At 32.9% G+C, this 20,318-nt stretch overlaps 1 protein-coding gene across 2 annotated transcripts in view; it reads left to right on the top strand.

Moving 5' to 3' along the window:
- LOC113394814 (uncharacterized) overlaps window positions 1–15,248 on the top strand; it is a 63,902-nt gene extending 48,654 nt beyond the window's left edge. The window contains exons 3-9 of one of the 2 annotated variants that reach the window (XM_026632244.2): window positions 7,065–7,225; window positions 8,507–8,609; window positions 11,413–11,601; window positions 12,111–12,275; window positions 13,524–13,651; window positions 14,138–14,323; window positions 14,923–15,248. In XM_026632244.2, the coding sequence (XP_026488029.2) occupies window positions 7,065–7,225; window positions 8,507–8,609; window positions 11,413–11,601; window positions 12,111–12,275; window positions 13,524–13,651; window positions 14,138–14,323; window positions 14,923–15,129 (1,139 nt within the window). In that variant the 3' untranslated portion in view covers window positions 15,130–15,248. The remainder of the gene's footprint in view (window positions 1–7,064; window positions 7,226–8,506; window positions 8,610–11,412; window positions 11,602–12,110; window positions 12,276–13,523; window positions 13,652–14,137; window positions 14,324–14,922) is intronic. The other variant, XM_026632245.2, reaches the window with a different exon arrangement.
- Window positions 15,249–20,318: the final 5,070 nt, after the last annotated feature.

Raw genomic sequence — 20,318 nt, forward strand, 5'->3', positions numbered from 1 at the left:
AGATTTAAAAAGTCGAATCTATTTTGTTTTTTTTTAAATTAAGAACCCGATGCTTGTTCCGATCTTAAAAACGTTAAATATTTAGTTACGTGTTTGTTTTTCGTTGTATAACTAGTAACTACCGGATTCGCAAGGGTTTACTCTACGCTAAATAGGACGTATGTGTGACGGACGTATGTGTCACATATCACCTTTCGTTTATTAATGATCAAGTTCCACATCGGGTTTTAAAATTGTTCTTCCAGATCCAAAAGACTGTTTTTTGGTAATTTAATTTCGATTGCTCTTGCTTAGCTATTTTTATTGTTCTTAATATCAAGACTGAATAATATAATTGTTCGAATATTCTAAGTTGTATACAACTTCGAATGTATTGTTTAAGTTTCAAAATGTTTAAACAATATACAATTAAGTTGTGGAGAAACAGCTGAATTCGGAACAAGTGTAAGAATTGTTAAGTTTAAGTTATTTGTTAAAGACCGTTGCTATGTTTAGAGAACTTTACTTTCAATAAGACGAAATTTTATACATTCAAAATTCTATTAATTAATTTCCTTGTAAAATAGAGTTTGCATTTGCATAATGTATTCGTTTGTCGGCATTTACCGACTAAGTTTATAATTAGGTTAATTTATTTCTACATAGAAATGTAGGCACACCAATGGAAAATTAAAAAAATACATTTGCAGTTCACCGTACACGTGATACAAGTGAAAATATATACTTCTCTTTCTCTCTTCATCATGTTCAAGTTCTCTTTCTCTCACGTAATGTGTATTAATATAACACGTCCTTAAAATTTTACTGAAATATCTCCGTCCATCTATCGATTTTGGAATTGCCGCGCAAATATTTTTTTTTACAAGTGATCTTATATATTTTTTAAATGTATTATTAAATAATTAACAATAATTCTCTTTTTAAACTAAACATTAGCATAACAGCGCATACTAAAGACAAGCTATTTAGGATCGACGAAGGAAATAATATAGGGCGCAAGTGTGTCTGAACCTTTTTGTCTCTTATAGATCTTAGAGATTATTTGCTTTACTCTTTCATTCTTCTCACACACAGATCCCGTTAAACTCGCGTAGTATCTCGAGATGGCGTCGCCGAAATCGTTCAGAAATATATAATCATAATTAATTTGATTCCAGTAAAAACAATACACACCATTAATCATTGAGAACTAATATAATGAGACTCCGCTCCGACAAACATTCCGTTACGAAGTTTTATATTGAGGTACGTCAACTTTATAACCAGATATCACATGAATAATGTTACAGACATCAATTCAAGTTTTTAACTAACTTTAAAAAAGGTAGGGCTCATGTTTGTACGTACCCAATTTTATCATTAACGACCAATTTTATATGATTATTTTATTGGGGTAATCTATATGAAATTATGAAAAGTGTTTTTAATGACATAAGGATGGCAGATGTGCCAGATAGTAAGTGGTCAACGTCACCTTGGAAACGAATTTGTTATGACCCTTTGGCTTTTACATTCAATGGCTTTACAAACCTTCAAACGGCAACAAAAGAATACTAAGTACTACTGTTTGGCGGTAGAATATCTGATGACTGCGTGGTATCTACCCAGACGACCATGTATAATACTACCGCCAATTAAATTGATGATTTGGCAGACCTTAATACTGTCCATTTACTTGACTCTCAACAATGTTGGAAATTATATTCCTTCTTCTCGTGCTTTAATTTTAAGAAATACATACTGATAAAATGGTTCCCTGATGATAAGCGGTCACTTTCCGGTCACCATCGCTCACTAACATTAAAATATATAAATAAAATAAAATACTATTGTTATGTATGGTTTTATACTCGCACACACTTAATTTAAGCCAGAATACAGGAATATTACAACTGCATGTTTAGCGCTGACCTACAGATAGCTTTACCTACAGTACAGTGAGAGTGTTTGTTCCTTACCATATATAGTTCAGGCTTTTTAATCCTTGATATTATTGTTTAACATACTCATGACACCCTTCAGTCTGAAACAACTTAATATTAGACGGAGGTTTATTCTCTCATTGAAAACATTTTAAAATGTATTATATGAAGTTGTTTCTTGTGCATGAACTTATTTATAACTTTAGTTTCACACATAGTTAAGTTAGTTATGAAAAATACATAATAGTACTGGACAGAGATCCTTATAAGTACACGGTATGGATTTTTCCACTGGTCGACTACGGGTTTATGTAGTAGTTTACTAAAACAAATGCATACATAGTTTTCCTGATCGTCCAAATGATTTATAAGCAAAATTCTAAATATTGTAACCCATTGTCTCAGAATTAGATCAACGTTTAACTCATGAGCAATCAAATCAATTTTTTTCAAGTTAACTTCACAACGAAACGTTTTTGAATCGTCGATATTAAAATACTACCACCGTTTCGAAAAGCAGCCTCCAGCGAGAAGAAACGGCAAGAAACTCGCATAGTTGCTCTTTTCAAATAAACAGATTTACAATGCTGTTTTTTTTACAATAATTATTGTTCTGTGATGGAACCCGAGCCTAAACCCAGACGTTCTTTTCTAAAAAGAAAGAAAATCTCAATCTATATTATAATTACAAAATACTATTAATTGCCCGTGGCATCGGTCGCGTTTTAGGGGCTGAACGTCAGGTATTGGGCATTAAAACCTATGGAGTTCCTACTTCTTCTTTGGAGTTCAAGCTTGCTTCATGCCAAATTTTATCAAATGTGATTCAGCTATTGTGGTTTAGCCATTAACATACTTCGCATTTACTATATATGGTCTCCGTTGTTTTAATAATGTTTGGTTTAATATGGCACACATTGAGTTTAATATTTAATATCAGCCTTTGTTAATTAACGCTAAAGTAACCAGTTCTGCCTATTATGCTGAAACAAAGCATTGATTGTATTCTATTTCTATACAATAGTATTTTATCCACAACAGTTAGAAATCATTGCATGATTAGTTGACTATTGAACATTGAATAAAAGCCTCATTAGTCTAGTGGTAAGCTTATAAAGGCTTGTATATGTTGCTGTTTCATGATAACCTATTAATACAAAATATTTTTTATTGAAGTAAGCCCTTAAAGGCACCTTTAAATCGGCTTCAGCAGCGGAGTTTGGTAGTTAATTCTGACTTGTAAAGCCGTCGTTCCTGTACTTATATCGTATTGGCTGTCTCAACAGATTATAAAAAAAAATATTTCATTTTTTTTAAAGTCATTATAGATAGACGGATTATCAAATGGGTCACCTGTTTGAAAGTGGTGTCTAACACCTACAACCATTTCTGCTGTACGAAATATTAAACGTTCTTACTTCGACAATGTAGCACCAAACTTGGAAACTACGATGGAGTTACGTCCCGTGTGCATGTATTTACACTGGGTCACTCACTCTTAAAACTGGAACTTAACAAAATTAAGTAATACCTTATGGTAATAGTGTTTCGTGGTAAAATAAGTGAAGGGAGGTTCTTATCCATATGAGTTTCTACAAACGAATTGTCATGGAATACATAGTGTACATGCCCTTCAAAGTTGGATAGTATCGCAGCTGTGGCGGAAATCGGTCAGGAGGACAATATCAGTACTTTACTAACAGACAGGTTTTCTTAAGAGCTGTTTGAACTGAGAAACCATATAGGTCTGCATTATTTTTTAGTATCTTATCCATTTATTTATTTATGAGCGGAGATGGGCCAGTGGGTCGATCACGTAACTTCTTTATTTGAATTTTTAATAATGAGATTAATAGCGATAAAAATAAAATTAGTACATCTCCAGCGCACGATCTTCCCCCCCCGGTCCGCTTCACAACTTATCAATACGGGTACAATATATTAATAATGATAATGATATAAATATAATTTCCCTCCTCCCGATAGCCTCTATCACTCAGGCATAATGTTACTAATTAATAGTAAAAAAAAAATCCTTAATTTCGGAGAATACCTCCAACATACAAACAAACACATTTATCTCTTTATACATTGACGCTAAATTCTATTAGACGTGTTACATGTCCAACCCGATCCGGCTTGTAATTCACAGTACAATATAATATGATTATTGTACAATTGCCTCAGTAGATCTACGACTTCCATTTGCTATGATTACTGAATTCAATCACAAGTCATAAAGTCTGCGAGCTCATGTTATAAAATATACTTTATTAACGGTACACGCTATCAAGCGTAATGATTTAACATTGCATGCCAAAGTGAAAAGCGAACGTAATTCACGTGGACTGAAGTTCGTGGGAAGTCGTTGGATGTGGGTAGCGTATTACTGGCTATCGCGGACATTCTTGGGGAAGGCTTGTCCAGCTCGGGAAGTCTTACGGTGATGATTATGAAACCTGCATATGTATTCACCAATCCATGGTCCATTACCAGTGTGGTGGAATTAGTGCCTTTTCAAAATGAGAGGATGATTTAGTCCAACAGAGAAACTTTTAAAAGCTGGTATTTTATTACTTATCTGCTCTAAATGAAACATGACTGATCATAATCACCAAGTTTTCGAAAAAAATATTTATCCTTTAGTGGGCATAGTATTCGTTTTTAAATTAATGTTGACAAAGCTTAAATTATCTGTATACTTCTAGCTTTGCCGATAATGTTATGTTAAAAATATTTATAAATTAGTGGAGTGTTCTTTGTGTGTGGAAAATAGTTTTACCTTTTTGCAGCCAATATGTTCGTACGTGCTCGCAATTTTTTCACTCTCATTATCAGGTAGGACGGCAAACCGATACGCTATAAGAAAGATCAATTACAGAACCAAATGCTTGGCGTCCTTTCAGAGAGCGTACCACAGCCAAATCTATTATTCCATGATGCAAATATGAATTAGTTGACAGAAAAATTGAACTTCCTAGTCCAAACCGAATTTAGAGTTCGAACCATCTCGGGATCAGCGTTATAATCAAGCTAAAACAATGAGCTGGTTAAACTTGACACAATGGAATTTAATTATCATCTACATCCTCAACGTAACAAACGTCCGTTTATAATCCTCGAACATATTACGTCAACGTATCAAATCCTTCTAATATGCGCGTATAATGTACTTAGAAACAGATATGCTCCTCCTATACTGCCGAGTCATGTGTCAGTGTACTCATCATCGTTTACCTGTTTGTAACGATTATACGCAGACGTTCTTGATGAGTTAATATTAAAGCCCTTGATATACCTAAATTGGTATACTGGTTCTTGGAGCAAAGGGATCTGTTCACTTGTGCATTAGTGTATTCGTGGCGCTCGTGTCTACAAAATAAATAAATAATAAATATTGGACAACATCACATACATTACTCTGATCCCAATGTAAGTAGCTAAAGCACTTGTGTTACGGAAAATCAGAAGTAACGACGGTACCACATACACCCAGACCCAAAACAACATAGAAAATGAATTTTTCTACATCGACTCGGCCGGGAATCGAACCCGGGGGCTCGGAGTGGCGTACCCTTGAAAACCGGTGTACACACTACTCGACCACGGAGGTCGTCATAAGTAAATCGGTTGTCGTTATTTCACAATTGAGATACGAAGGAAATCTTAAATTGCATTGCTGTACTACTATTTTTTACGAAAAAATATATAAAGAGTTTCTTATTCTTAAGCAAACGTAACATTGCTACGTTATTGACAAAAATCTAAAACAATACCTTAGTACGTGGGTACGAATTTTCAAATTATTTCTTTATTAGGCCACGCACGATTAAGTCGCTCGCTAAACAGCCAATTTAGTGTCCAATCGCATGACATAGAAAACTCCTGATACAATCCCTATGTGCTTTAGCTACTTACATTGGGATCAGAGTAATGTATGTGATGTTGTCATATATTTATTATATTTATTTATTTATGAGTGATACGATATTTTGATACGTGAGTCATATAAATTTTATAATAATTAAAGTCATAGTTGCATATCACATACTGACATTTTTTTGCAATATTTTTTTAGTTTTGACATCCAGAATAGCTCTATTTATTTATTAAGGACCATCAGTAATCACTAGAGTTACACAAGGAGAGTAAGAGTACTGGTAGGAAGAATACTCTACCTTTACAGAAGTAGAGTATTAATACTGTAGGTGCATTTAAAAGCGTTTGTTATTAAATTAAAAAAAAATTCAATGTTTTAAAATATAAACACAGTCATTATAAAACAATAAAATTATAATGAACATTGAAGTTATATGGTGTAGTCGTAAATCTAAGTGATTTAAGTAACGTTACATACGATAAGTTTAACTGTTAATCTGATTTGCTTGGTTAACCTCCAGTTTCTAAAACGGTGATCAAAGTAAAATAAAATAATTTAGCTTTAATCTGAACGATCATTGGTCTTTGACAGCCGATGACGCAATAGGCGTCCAATGAGCGGTCAGTATTTAGTCAAAATGGTTAATTTGACATTGATCAAGGTTTCAGAAACCGGAGGTTAGTTTAATAGTTAGACATGTTACGATATATATATTTTATTTATGATGCGGACGAGCAACTGGGCCAACCGATGGTAAGTGGTCACCACCACCCATAGACAATGCCGTCGTAAGAAATATTAACCATTCCTTACATCACCAATGCGCCACCAATTTTGGGAACCAAAATGTTACGTCCCTTGTGCCTGCAGTTACACTGGCTCACTCACCCTTCAAACCGGAACACAACAATACTGAGTACTGCCGCTTGGCGGTAGAACTAGGCCCGTCTGGGTAGGTGTTTGGGTGGTACCTACCCGGACGGGCTCGCACAAAGCCCTACCACCAAGTAAACACAATTCACTGATCACACTTATATTTTACCTAATATATAAATAATATTGTTTAAGTATGGAATTTAGTTAATTTCATGAATACTTACTGAATAGCCTCGATGGCTGTCTATATTTTAGACATTTCAGAAAGAGTTAAAGACTACTTAATCTTTTCAATTCATTTTGTTAGAATCTAAATTCTTAACCGTTCGTAATATTAAATTGCTCTTATCAACGAAAATGTCTTTGAAATTAATTATTTGTTTCAGTCGAGGTGACCTGCGGGGCAGTGGTACAGAACAATTTGACGTATTTCATGTCACCTGGCTTCCCTGAACTCTGGACTGGGGAGAAGGAGTGTGCCATCAACATCGAAAAGACTCATGGGGGTATCATGCAGTTGAGGATAGATTTCGTACATTTTACCATTGTAAGTAAACATTGTTACCGACGAAAAGTTTATCTTCGAAGTAGTCAAACTTCGCTTCAAAAAGAAAGGTTGCTTCTGTAAGCGTGATCGCGTGTCTTTATTTAAAACAAAAAAAAATAAGCTACAAGGATGATACATTTGCTAGAAAGATTGTTATGAGTATTGACTAGTTGCTCTGTGCGATTTTACTGCGATCAAATGTTACTCTAAATCCGGGGCGTAGCGTGATGTTAAGGAGAAGCCTTACTCAATAAATGGACTATATATTGCAAAGTTTTTCAAATAGGACTTCAGGATACCAATAATAATATGTCGAAAAGAATTAAATCCTTAGCGGTATAATATTAGTACAGATAACTATTAAAAACTCGTCTATCTTTTTATTAGTCTACAGAAAATAATAATATAAAAAAAATATAATGTTCTTAAGTAATTATTACCCTTGTTATAAAGCCTGATGTTAATTTAGAGGACTTCATACGTTTTATAAGATCTGCTTCGTCTACTGGATAGCTATGACTTATCCTGAATCAAACCGTAGGTTTTTGTTAAGATATTTCCTGAAGTAGCTTAAAGCTAGAAATGTCTCGAAAAGAAGGTCATTGGTTCTTTCAGTCGTGGAGGACTGTTTTACCACTTGACTATGAGATTGAAGAAATAGATCTTACAGATCTTATCTTTAAGATTGGCCGTATTGGTCATTATTACATCAGATGGACTTTAAATACTCTGCCGCTGGGGAGAAAATCCGGTGTACATAAATAAGCTCCACTACATTTGTACAAAGCTTTAATATTTTTGCTATTTTCCAACATGTTTTAATGAAAAGTTATTTATATTTACAATCCCGTTCTTTACATAATTAAAAAGTATAATAATAAATGTTACAAAAACAAATAACAAAGAATTGAAAGAAAAGAAAAGAAATCGTAAAACGTTAACGTTTATTGATTAACTGCCCTTTTTGTTTTTACGGTTTGGTTATAACAGGAAAAAGTTATGATTTACGAAGCGTCGCATTTATTCGTTCCTAAATATTTATGTTCAATATTTGACGAATAATTTGAGTTATTGCGCACCTTTGTATTGTAAACGGCTTAAGACCGGCTGCTACTGATATTTTGACGAAGGATTTGACAACGCGGACTTTATAGATATTAATTGTCAGTGTGTTTAATGGTACATATATTACGTAATGAAATAAGAGAATAAATTGTGCCTCACTGACAGTAATAAGAACGAAAAATTCCTTGTATTTAACACATTGTATTTTCTATTTAGGGACAGCCCAATAGAAAAACTGGGGAGTGTGACGAAGATGCAATGATACTCGGGGAAGGCGCCACAAACTTCACTGTATGCGGGCAAAATCACGCACAACATAGTAAGTATGAAAATGACTATTGATCATGTTTTTTTTTTAAGATATAACTTATATTCCTTTTTATATGGACTAAAAGGGATCAGTAGAGGTATTCTATAAGAAGAAACTAGAAACACACCGCAGAAATGTGATATGCGACTTCAGCTATAATAATTATAAAATTTATAAGATACGCGTGTCAAAATCAAGTACCGTACGGAAACCGTAAGTCGCTTGTCAACATGTCATGAGCGAGATACGAAATTAATTCTTGTAGTATCGCACTGCAAACAAATCTCTCTTCCACATAATTAAGTGGTTTCGAATTTTGAGTTGAAATTCTTAACTAATATACATCCCTAGAAAATTTTAAAAGTCGTTAACATTAACAGCCTGTAAATTTCCAACTGCTGGGCTAAGGCCTCCTCTCGTTTGAGGAGAAGTTTTGGAGCATATTCCACCACGCTGCTCAAATGTGGATTGGATACACATGTGGCAGAATTACGTTCAAATTAGACACATGTAAGTTTCTTCGCGATGTTTTTCTTCAGCGCCGAGAACGAGATGAATTATAAACACAAATTAAGCACATGAAAATTCAGGAGTACTTGCCTGGATTTGAAACCGTAATCATCGTTTAAGATGCACGCGGTCTAACCACATCTCGGCTCTAAAAGTCGTTGTAAATAGGTAAAGGTACAAGGCCTCGTGTATAATGCCAAAGAACCCAATAGTATATTATGAAACTTTGAACAAGTAGTTTTCAAATAGATAAAGTATATTATCAATAAAAAGGATTGTTTAGGAGGCGGACGGGCAAATGCACTTCCTGATGGTGAGTGAACACTACTGCCTATTTCTTACATCACCAATACGCCACGAACCTTGGGACTTGACTGGCTCACTCACCTTTCAAATCGAAACACAACAGTACCATATATTACTGCTTGGTGGTAGAATAAATGAGTGGGTAGGTACAAACATACCAGATGAGCTTCCACAAAGACCAAGTAAAAAGTATTTCTGATGTATCTTAATAAATGTGTGAATTAGGTTCCACTTTAATTTACTTTATTTTATAATTTATAATTCAAAGATATAACAATGCTACTTCGTTAACCGTAGAAAAATCGGAAGGGAAAATAGAAATAACATATTAAAAAGACAAGAATATAATTAGTACGCCACCAGTAATATTCTGTAAGAACTTACTTCGTTTCTCACCCGAGAAAGTTTGAGAACCGACTCGCGTCCATACGGTATTTTCATGCGTTTGTCCGTTAAAACTTATAATTATTGTAGTCAATGACACTGCTAACACTTTCTGAAATTTCACGAGCATATTCTGCGGAGACTTATCCTACTGCGGTAATATTACCTACACTTAATTTTACATACGACCTTTTGTATACACTTCAATTTAGAGTGTGTATTAAAGGTGTTCTATTTATCATAATTATAAGATGTATTGATTTTTAGTTGTAGGGCTTTGTGCAAGGTCGTCTGCGTAGGTACTATCCACTTATCAGATATTATACCGCCAAACAACAGTACTCAGTATTGTTGTTTGATTGTTTGGTTGATCCTGTTTGAAGGGTGAGTGAGTCAGTGTAACAACAGGCACAATATAACATCTTAGTTCCCAAGATCGTTGGTGCATTGCCAATTTAAGGAATGTTTAATATTTCTCACAGCGCCTTTGTCTATAGGCGGTGGTGACCACTTATCTATAACATAAAATAAATAAAATTGTTACATTTATACGTCGTAAATATTATCTTGATTATTTCCCAAACGTAAGTGCATTATTATTTGTAATTACTTTAAGTGATTGTTCTATAAATTAGTTGTTATAAGTTTGTTTTTAAAAGAGGTTTTCTTTCGACGTATCTAGCTCATTTCCTCTTAGTAACAACATACCTTTATTATTATTTTCGTGTATTCTGTTATGAATTACCTTTCAAATTATTCCCCGATTCGGTCTTTTAAATTATTTGAAACGTTATTTAATACAGTGATTTATGATCCTTAATTATAGATATAGATAATCATTTATTTTATAGTTAAATTTAAAATAAGTTATAAATAGTACGAGTTACTTCCAACTTACTGGTAATACCTACTTCAGATGTTAAAGAATAAAAAACGTTCACAATGTTGGAATGAGAATCAAACTTAATTCCATTCTAATATTTATTTGTTTTAATTACACAATGCAGCAGATTAATGGTTATGATTGATGGATGAAAGAAATATAATGATACAGTTAATAGTTTTTCACGAGGAAAATGTAATAGCTCGTCCTATCCTCTTGTGACAAACTTGACAGTTTTTTCATAAGCTATTGTATTATGAGTGTGGAAAATTCTTTTTAAGAGTACATATAAACAGAAATGAAAGGAGTTCTGTGTGCAGTAACATAGGCAACTTGATTAAAAATAACAACTCTAGTCGCCGGTTTTTCTCGGTAGCATCTATATTCCGAACCGGTTATAGTTTTAAAATCACAGGCACAAGAGACATAACATCTTAGTTCCCAAGGTTGGTGGCGCATAGGTGATGTAAGGAATGATTAATATTTCTTACAGCGCCTTTGTCTATGGGCGGTGGTGACCACTTACCATCAGGTGGCCCATATGCTCGTCCGCCAACCAATGCCATAAAAAAGAAATTATACCGTTCTGTAAAATGACGATTCAAAAGTGCTTGTAAAATACTACTCGAATAAAGTGTTTTGATTTTAATAAACTAGTAATATCTTGTAGGCACTTTGAATAATCGTGAATTGTTTTCAAAATTAATAAAATGGCTGTTTATTTTTCAGTATATTACACTCTATCAAGCACCAGTGAGACACGAGAAGCGGGGGAACTACCAAGCGCAAAGTCGACGCCATTGGTGATACGCATGCGCGGTAGTGATATGCCACGTCTCTGGCTGTTACGTCTGGCACAGATGCCGCTTGCGCAATCATCGCCTCATAATTGTCTTCAATACTATATAAATGATAATGGTAATCACAACTCTTTTAAATTTATTCTGGTCTTGGAGCTCAATCTGCTTCATTCCTCTACTAATCTCTTATAATACGAGTAGATCTGAATTTCTCTCGACACTGTCGGATAAATATTATTTAACAAATCTGGCAGCCTGCTGTAATTATACTAGCTATTGTAAGTAATTGAAAACTGGGCTTATAATTTGAAATTCTTTTGAACTAGCATGATTGTTTAAGGAATAAACATGTCCATGTTTATTCCTTAAACAGAAATCCTTGAAAATCCAGAAAATTGGGACCAATTTAAGTGGTGTGAAGGATTTCTGTTTGTCCTTGAATCGTAAAAGTAATTCATATTTCCAAACGTATTTTACATTATGTATTACAAATCTCATAAGCATATAATACTAATGGTAACGGTAGATTATGATTTATTTCTTTAATGTTTTTTAACAAGATCATTCCAAATCCCGATACGATGGTTTCTCTAATAAATATATATATTTTCGTAATAATTTCCGTAGGTACTTTAAAAACGTTTAACTATGCGTCAAATGGGCGTCACCTCGCTAGTCAAGAATATAGAGCATGCGTCCGAAGAAATGTTGGATTCTGTTCGATCAGATACACGCCATGCGACAGTCGCTCTTTTAGGATAGGACCTAGAGGCGATACTCCAGTGGAAACTGGTGAGTTAATTTAAATTTTTAAAATCCTTATTCTTAAGGTTTTTCGTTTTGCAATCATGGAAATGGAAAAGGAATTGAAATGGTCCACCAGTCAAGTATGTGTGTAAACTGACTCTTAAATTTCTTTTGTTTTCGTGATAAAACCTCATTTTATTGACCAACTTTCCGTCCGATTATTACATTACATATAATTAAAAATACATTTATTTAAGATGTAGTATATGCGTCTGTAAAAGTATTGAATATTGCAAATTAAATTTAAAACTATTCCTGATGAAGATACCAATTGGAGAAGTTCTGATAAAAATAGACAGTTGTCTTCAACTGGACGTCTTCTCGTGAATAATCTTCGCAAAGGCATCATAATATTGAAGGATAACAGATGTAATGTATTGATATAATCTCTTTGGTAGTAGGGCTCTTTATCCTTCTGAGTAGTCTGGGAAGATACCACCCACTGATACTGTTGTTTAAAAAGAATGAGTCATATTGATTTTTTTATTCAACCAAACCCTTTAAATTAAACTAATTAATACGACTTAACCATTATGTATTTTGTTTTGAGATTATTTCGCTTGCACTTTTTTATTGGATAGAATATACTCGTTACTAATTTTTTCGAGGATTATTTTTTCAAAATTTATCATTTTAAATTTTCTTTTCGAAAATATATAAAGTTGAAGTGAGTTGCTTGTGCTTGTACAACAAAATTGGAGCAAATTGCTCTTCGAAAGTATTTACAGAGTTTGTAGATTTGATTTATTTTTAAACCTATATTTCAAGTATTTAAATACCAAATGGACTTTTACCTGTTAGTTAATATTTCTCTTTTAGTGTTTTATTTCATTTACGTAAAAAAAAATCGTAACTTTTTAATACGAGTACGTAATTGAATTTGTAAAATTTTTGAATAACAAAATAATTGTCATTGAAATTGAAATGCTGGATAAGAAATTAGTTCTTTAAAAAAGAAGGAACGAGAATTATAGGTTTACTAGTTTCCACTCGCTGGCCTGATAAGCGGCAGGGTGTACTAGATTACCTAGATAGGTACCTATGTACTACCTACCTTTTGAGTGCCCCAACAAGGCGTAAGCAAAATTTAATGATGATCAGTTAAATATTGATATAAACAAACTAACTCTCTCTAATAAACTCCAAGCCTTCTCCTTAAGATAGTTTCGCCTAGAAGTACTGAAATTTAGTACTTCATTTGTAAAATCAGAAGCTTCTGTTATTTGCTTGTAGCCACGGAACAGGTGGACCAAATGATGCCAATCAACGACCAACCGAGTCAGGATGAGGAAGAGGAAGGCTCCGGATCTGATCCGCAGATTGTTGAAACTTCAACTCCTCGCCCAGGGATCTTGACTAGGGTGAGTTTTAATACTACAGTTGATTATTTTGTTTATAATGATTTCAGTGTAACAACAATATGCATGGCAGTTGATAAAAAAGTTATGTAAAAAAGTATTTTTATTACTTACTTTATAATCTTAAGAGGAGAACTTTGAACTAAATTAATGCTTCTTGACATAATTTGCTTAGTAGATTTTTCAATTCTTTGAATAAAAACAATATAGAAATAAGTACCATTTAAATACTAAAAGCTTTAAGTCCAAAACTGAACTCATTAAATTCTCTCCAGCCCATTAAACAATTAAATTTATTTATTGACCAGATTGACAAATTAGTTTTTCCTTTACCTTAATAAAAACCTTTGATATAATTAATTCCCTTATAATAATAATTAATTCTTCTAACATAAAAGAAAATAATTACAATAAATTTTCCGAAATCAAATTAATTACCTATATTATGAAACCCGTAATGCCCTGTAGTTACTAACGCCTAAATAACAGATCTGGAGTTATATCTGGCCGTCTTGGGGGCAGAGATCGTTATGGGGCTGGTCTCCGTACCTCCAACACTACAGCGAAGAGAAACTGAAGTACTACGGCTACGGGAATTACATGAGCGATGGCTTCGGGAGATTGAAATGCACGGACAGGGTGACGATACCGTGTGAAAATGAATATTTTGTTTCGGTGAGTAACTATCGTTGTCAACTTTTTAGCCTCCAATTCAAAAAGAAATGTTATGAAATGAATGAAACCGATTTTTATTTATATATTTTTTTGTTTGAATGGTGCATTGATCGAGAATGTTGTTAGCTATAAATATAGAAAAACTGTTCAAATACCGTCAGTTTTTTTAGTTGTTGAAGGGATGGAAAATTTAGTATATTTTGACTTGGATAATTGTACTCGGCAGAATACAGGAGCGAGGGTCGTGTTGGAGGTCATGGTCACATTTAATATGTTATGGATATACACATATCTATATACTTTTAAAAGCTTTTTTTATTTGGTTATTTTTATTTAAGTTTGAATTATTAATCTGTCAGCTGTACCTACATAGTAAAATTAGATAATTTGATTTGATTTAATATACTTAAAGAGACCGCGTAGGCATAAACGAATTATTAAAAGTAATTGATGTAATTATTTCTAGCAACAGCCTACGTTTATAAATAATTAACATTTAAATATTATAAATTTAGTGAAACTGTCTATCGGTTCCTCAAATTATCATCATCCTCGAGTAGCAGTAGACAGATGTTGAGCTTGTCCCGGATGTGTCCCAGTCGCAGCGCTGGGGCGCGGGCGTGTGCGACCCGCACCACTGCGGCGCCTCGCTGTGCGCGCGCGCAGACGCGCGGGCGTGCCGCGTCGACACGTCCATCACGCCCTACGCCGTCTCCGTGCACTTCGGACCGCCCACCATCAAGCCGAATCCGGAGGACAATATCGGTATGTGCTTGCGATATGCGCAGATACCTTGTGACTCGTGATTACGTACACACGCAACTTAGCTTGAATCGATTACTTATTTTTTTTCCAACTTTACGATAATAATATGATCAGTTGACTTTTAGAAAAATTAAAAAATCTCTTGTACATATATTTAGATGAGCGACAAAATTATGTAGCTATTATATTTTCAATAGTAAGGTTAATTCAAGATCATTTGGATTTGGTATCTAGTGTGCTGTTAAACGAAAATAATTTTTGGGCAATTTTAAAATTAAAATAAAACACTATATTTAAATTATCAAAATGTGTATAAATGCACGACAAATATCTTTCTAATTAACGTATTTTATTAACTATTGAATTTATTAAGCAAATATTAAGAAATAAAAAAAAAATATTGCGTGACTTTTTGAATATTTGTTTAATGACTTAAAAAGGGATTTTGTTAAATTTATTTATTCTATTAAAACATATTGTTAATAGTAATTCGTTTGTAAATTTTGTATTATAATAATATAGAGTAAATAGTGTAAGGTTGTAAAAGTATTAATATTATTTTTTAATTAATTTATTTATTTATTCAGTTTTTATAAGAAATTTGTTAATAAATGTTGTTTTATTGAAATTGTTATTTTATTTTAGCTGCAAGTAAAGAAAAAGGATATGAATCGACTTCTTTGAAATTATCATAAACTTTATAACTAAATGAACCTGCGGCTTTACCCGCGCGAAATTTATAAAACACGAACTTCCAACCCACATTTTATGGCCCTAGGGGTGGAGTTCTTAGCGGATGTCTATAGGGACCTACCAAATAATTTCTGAGATTTCTTGATTAATCAGTGAGTGGTATTTTGCATTTATATATATAGAAGATATTGTTTAGCTGGAGCTTATGCAGTATCGAATAATTATTTACGTACCACCTTTGGTTCTGTATCCGATATTTCTCTCGGGTCAAATTTTTGTAAAATCGGACTATTCGAGTTAGGGAATATAAAGTGTACCCAAGGTTGGTAAATAAATGTTCTAGTGGAATAGAATTTTATCAAACATTTTGTGTCAACCCACCGCTAGATGGCGCTGCACCACAACTTCTGTTACGTTCAACTGTTAATCATGCCTGGTATAATAATTATATACTAATTGTCATGTAATATTAATTATAAAAATGTCCAAGGATGACATTCACACAATCAAAATAAAATCTTCGTTAAAATCCAAGTTTTTTATCCCCGGACTCATCTTCGCTTTTAAAGTGTACTTTTAATTTACCTCTAGCTATATTTGTAAGGTAAAGAGAACATTACAATTGTTCCTAATTCACTGTTAATCGCAACCGGGCGCATCACAAAGGGAACTAATTTTCCATTTTTCTAGATATTATTTTTCTTGTTTGCAAGTATAATTTTATACAAGCAAGACTCTCTCAACTTATTTGCTTAAGTTAATTAAGTAAACAGAATTTTCTTCCACGAATTACAGTGTTTATGTTTTGGGATTTAAAAGCTTGATGAGTCACTGAAACCTTTTTAAATCTATATAATGTATAAAGTACTAGTTTTCGCCCGGTTGTTGGGGGGAGAGTGGGGGGTTTTGGTCAAAGATTTTAGGTATGTAGCATGTATGGTGTAAATGTAGCCTATGTTGTTCCTCGGGATTCAAGATTGCTTCATACCTAATCAAATCCAGTAACAGAGAGGCAGTCAGCCAGACAGAGTTACTTTCGAATTTATAATAAATAGCTTAGAGGCAATAAAAGATGATATATTAAGATTGGAGATCACATTTCGAAACTATGTAATCGATTACCATGACTATAAAAATGGTATCTAATCTTATATTCGTAGGGCTAATACAGTGTTATTGGTAATTCGACGTATTCCCGTTAGGAGGTGATAGGAGTGATTATTTGCGATAATTTTAACCTCCATATGCATCATGCAAAAGTTAATTTTTGAGTTATCACGTTTTTTAGATTTTTTCAAAATAAGTCGCAAATGCAACTTCAAAAATTTATTAAAAAAAAAGTATCAATTAAAATCTATTTTTTTCTTCTGATTTATAAAAATGAAATAAACACTGGTTATTTGTCAAATTTAAAAATTCGAGACCGAATAAGATATTATTTCAATTATTTTTTCCTTTTCCACAAAAATACCTTAAAAACAAAAAAAAAAACAGTTATGAAATTTTAAAAACATAACCGTTTTATCAGCTCTTCAAAAATGTATAACAACTAGGTACTTATTTCAAAACAACCGAAATAAAATGACCACAAAAGACGCTGAATGGCAGAAATTTGTATTAATCATCAATCAAATCTTTAAATAAATAGTTTTATTTAAAGATTTGATTCATGTGCGTTTAATTACACTGGATCGTTATCAAAGTAATATCGGAATACAGCACATTAAATACGGATATATTTAATAGTAGAATAACTGAGGAATGTTTGGTAACTATCTTAATGGTGCCAGTAGCTAACTTTGATAATAAATATTTGCAATGCCTTTTTTGTCCCTTTGACAAACAATAGTTGTCTTACACGTAATATTTCAATGGAATCGGCGCTGAAACGTTTGATATCTCATTCACAAAGCCTACTTTCGAACACGTGGAAGGCTGAATGCCACGCCGCAGTGTTTATTTATTACTCAGTTTTATCCGTGACGTCGAGTTGAATTAGTTTTTTTGTTTGACAAAGTTCGGTATGACTTTTAAATTAAATCATCGAAACGATCTAAACTTCATCAGTCTTAACGTTCTTTACTTAGTTCGATAGCGGAATTTTATCGAACATGTGTTGGTTTCCTCAAGATGTGATTCACCACCAAGCACAAAATAAACTATAAAACACAATAAAGTATGAAAACTCTTTGGTTCCCGTGTATATCATCCTTAGTAAATAATTTATGAATTTGATATAATTCCTTCGATCCAATTAAGAAAAGATTGAAATAGACTGTTTAATTAAATATTAGTGAACGTAAACTTTTAAATTAACCGAATAATTTATACAATGTTAATTATTCTGAAAATACGAAAGTTCGTGATATTTACGAAGTTTCGGACGCAAATGTACCTTAATTACTTAATTAATTGATGAGTTTGATAAATATTTATTTCGTCTAGTTTGTATATTGTGTCTGTTTCGGTTCGTTTTACATAAAATGTATGTAATTTTATATATGCATACATATTTTAATGATAAGTTACAATTCTATATTCCTCTATCTAAATCTGATGTTATAATTATAATCTTCCATAGTTAAAATGTTGAAACTACAGAGATTCTTGCCGGTTCTTCTCGGTAGAATCTACATTCCGAACCGGTGCTAGTTTTACATTTAATTAAGCACTATATCATGATTCAAAGGTGCTTTTATGAGCCTATTTGAATAGACAATATTTTTATTCGTGTCATTATTATATAAATATTTAGTCTTAGAATAAAGTGCTATATATATGTACTAGACGGCATAGTGATTAGATCACGACTCGATCACGGACGATAGCATTGCGGGTTCAAACCAAAGCAAGCAACACTTCATTTTCATGTGCTTAATTTGTATTTATAATTCATTTCGTTCGGTGTGAAGGAAAACATTGCAGGAAACTTGCACGAGTTGGATGAAAATCTGCCACAAAATACCAACCCGCAATGGATCAGCGTTAGGAACTTCTAAAATGCTCACCAAAAGGAGAGGAGGGCTTAGCCCACGCGTGGGACATTTATAAGCTGTTACACACTTTACCTTATTCCTTAAAATATGTAATAAATGAATAGTTCAATCGTCTTTTGTTACGTATTACTTATTGATATACATTATTAAAAGAAGAAATAAATTTATACCCAATTTAAATTCCCGAGGGAAATTCAAAATTTAATTTCTTTTTTATAATATCGTAAAGAATATACGAGTATCACAAAAGTTTGTTGTAATCTCGTGCCCAGCGTCTCTGTCGTAAGTCGTGATTGCTTTTTAATAATGCAAGTGTGAACGTGTCGCAATACGAAGGTACTGGTGGTGGTAATTCTACTAACAAATTGTCAATTTATTGAAATCGAATCTTAATTGTCGTTGAGCCGTTTTCTTATACTACTAACAAAAAAATCCAGTTGCGGTTCGGTCGCAGTTAGGTCTAAATATAGTCGGGATCGTATTAATATTAACTATTAAAAAAGTAGAATTGATAAAATAGAATTAAATTAAATAAAAGTTAAATAAATTAAATAAAAATAGAATTGAGTAAATGTAATATGCCTTTTTTATCGATGTTATTTTTACATAGGATTTAAATTTATTTATAGGCCAATTTCAAAATAACGGCGGAATCTTATTAAAGAAGCGAATATCGTGCCACGGGAAGGCTGATTGTCTTAGCGAAGTCGAATATATTAAATCCAACATGGCGGATGTGACGTGTCTAACGCGTATTGAGTTTGATATCAAATTAATGGTATCCATCAGGTTATCATATCGGATCCCATAACTATATTATTTAAATTAAAAAATGTTTCATATTTGTTTGTTGTCTGAAATATATTTTAAATTTAAATTAAAGTTATTAAAGATTACCTGTTTTATGTTACGGTCAAAATAGCAATTGTAAATGATACCGCGGTTATGATTTTATAAAGCCATACCCATTGTTCATACTTTTGTTTTAGGGTTTTCTTTAATTCACAAATGATATATTTGTTCAGAGATTGGTATCAGATCATTTGGTACGAAGCTGAATATAGCGTTTCGCTAATTTTCTTAACTGTTAATAAGCGTAAGTATGGGGATCTGAGAGTTCAGTAGGTTTACAACCACTGTAGTTAAGACTTAAGCTTACGGACTTGTGAGGTCTAAATATAGATTTACATCTATATACAAATTTTACTAATGTTACATAAAGAGGAAAAAATGTTTATCTGTAATCGATAAACTCTGGAACTACTGAACTGATTTTTCTGGTAAGTAAGTAAGATTTAAGACTTAAATTATGATATTCAAAATTAAAATACACATATTCAAGGCTATGTTTCAATTGCAGGCTTTTACAGGTACTTTTAAATCGTCATTTCATGGAATTTTATCATGTAAAACTACTACAGGTTTGGAATATAGAACATAAAAGGTGAGGTAAGTAACAGCTTGTATATGTCTCATGCTGGGTTAAAGCCTCTTCTCCTTTTTCAAGATAACGTATGTGTTCGTGGATACACATGAAGCAG

This window comes from Vanessa tameamea, chromosome 17, assembly GCF_037043105.1.
Source record: "Vanessa tameamea isolate UH-Manoa-2023 chromosome 17, ilVanTame1 primary haplotype, whole genome shotgun sequence".
Classification (NCBI taxonomy): Eukaryota; Metazoa; Arthropoda; class Insecta; order Lepidoptera; family Nymphalidae; genus Vanessa; species Vanessa tameamea.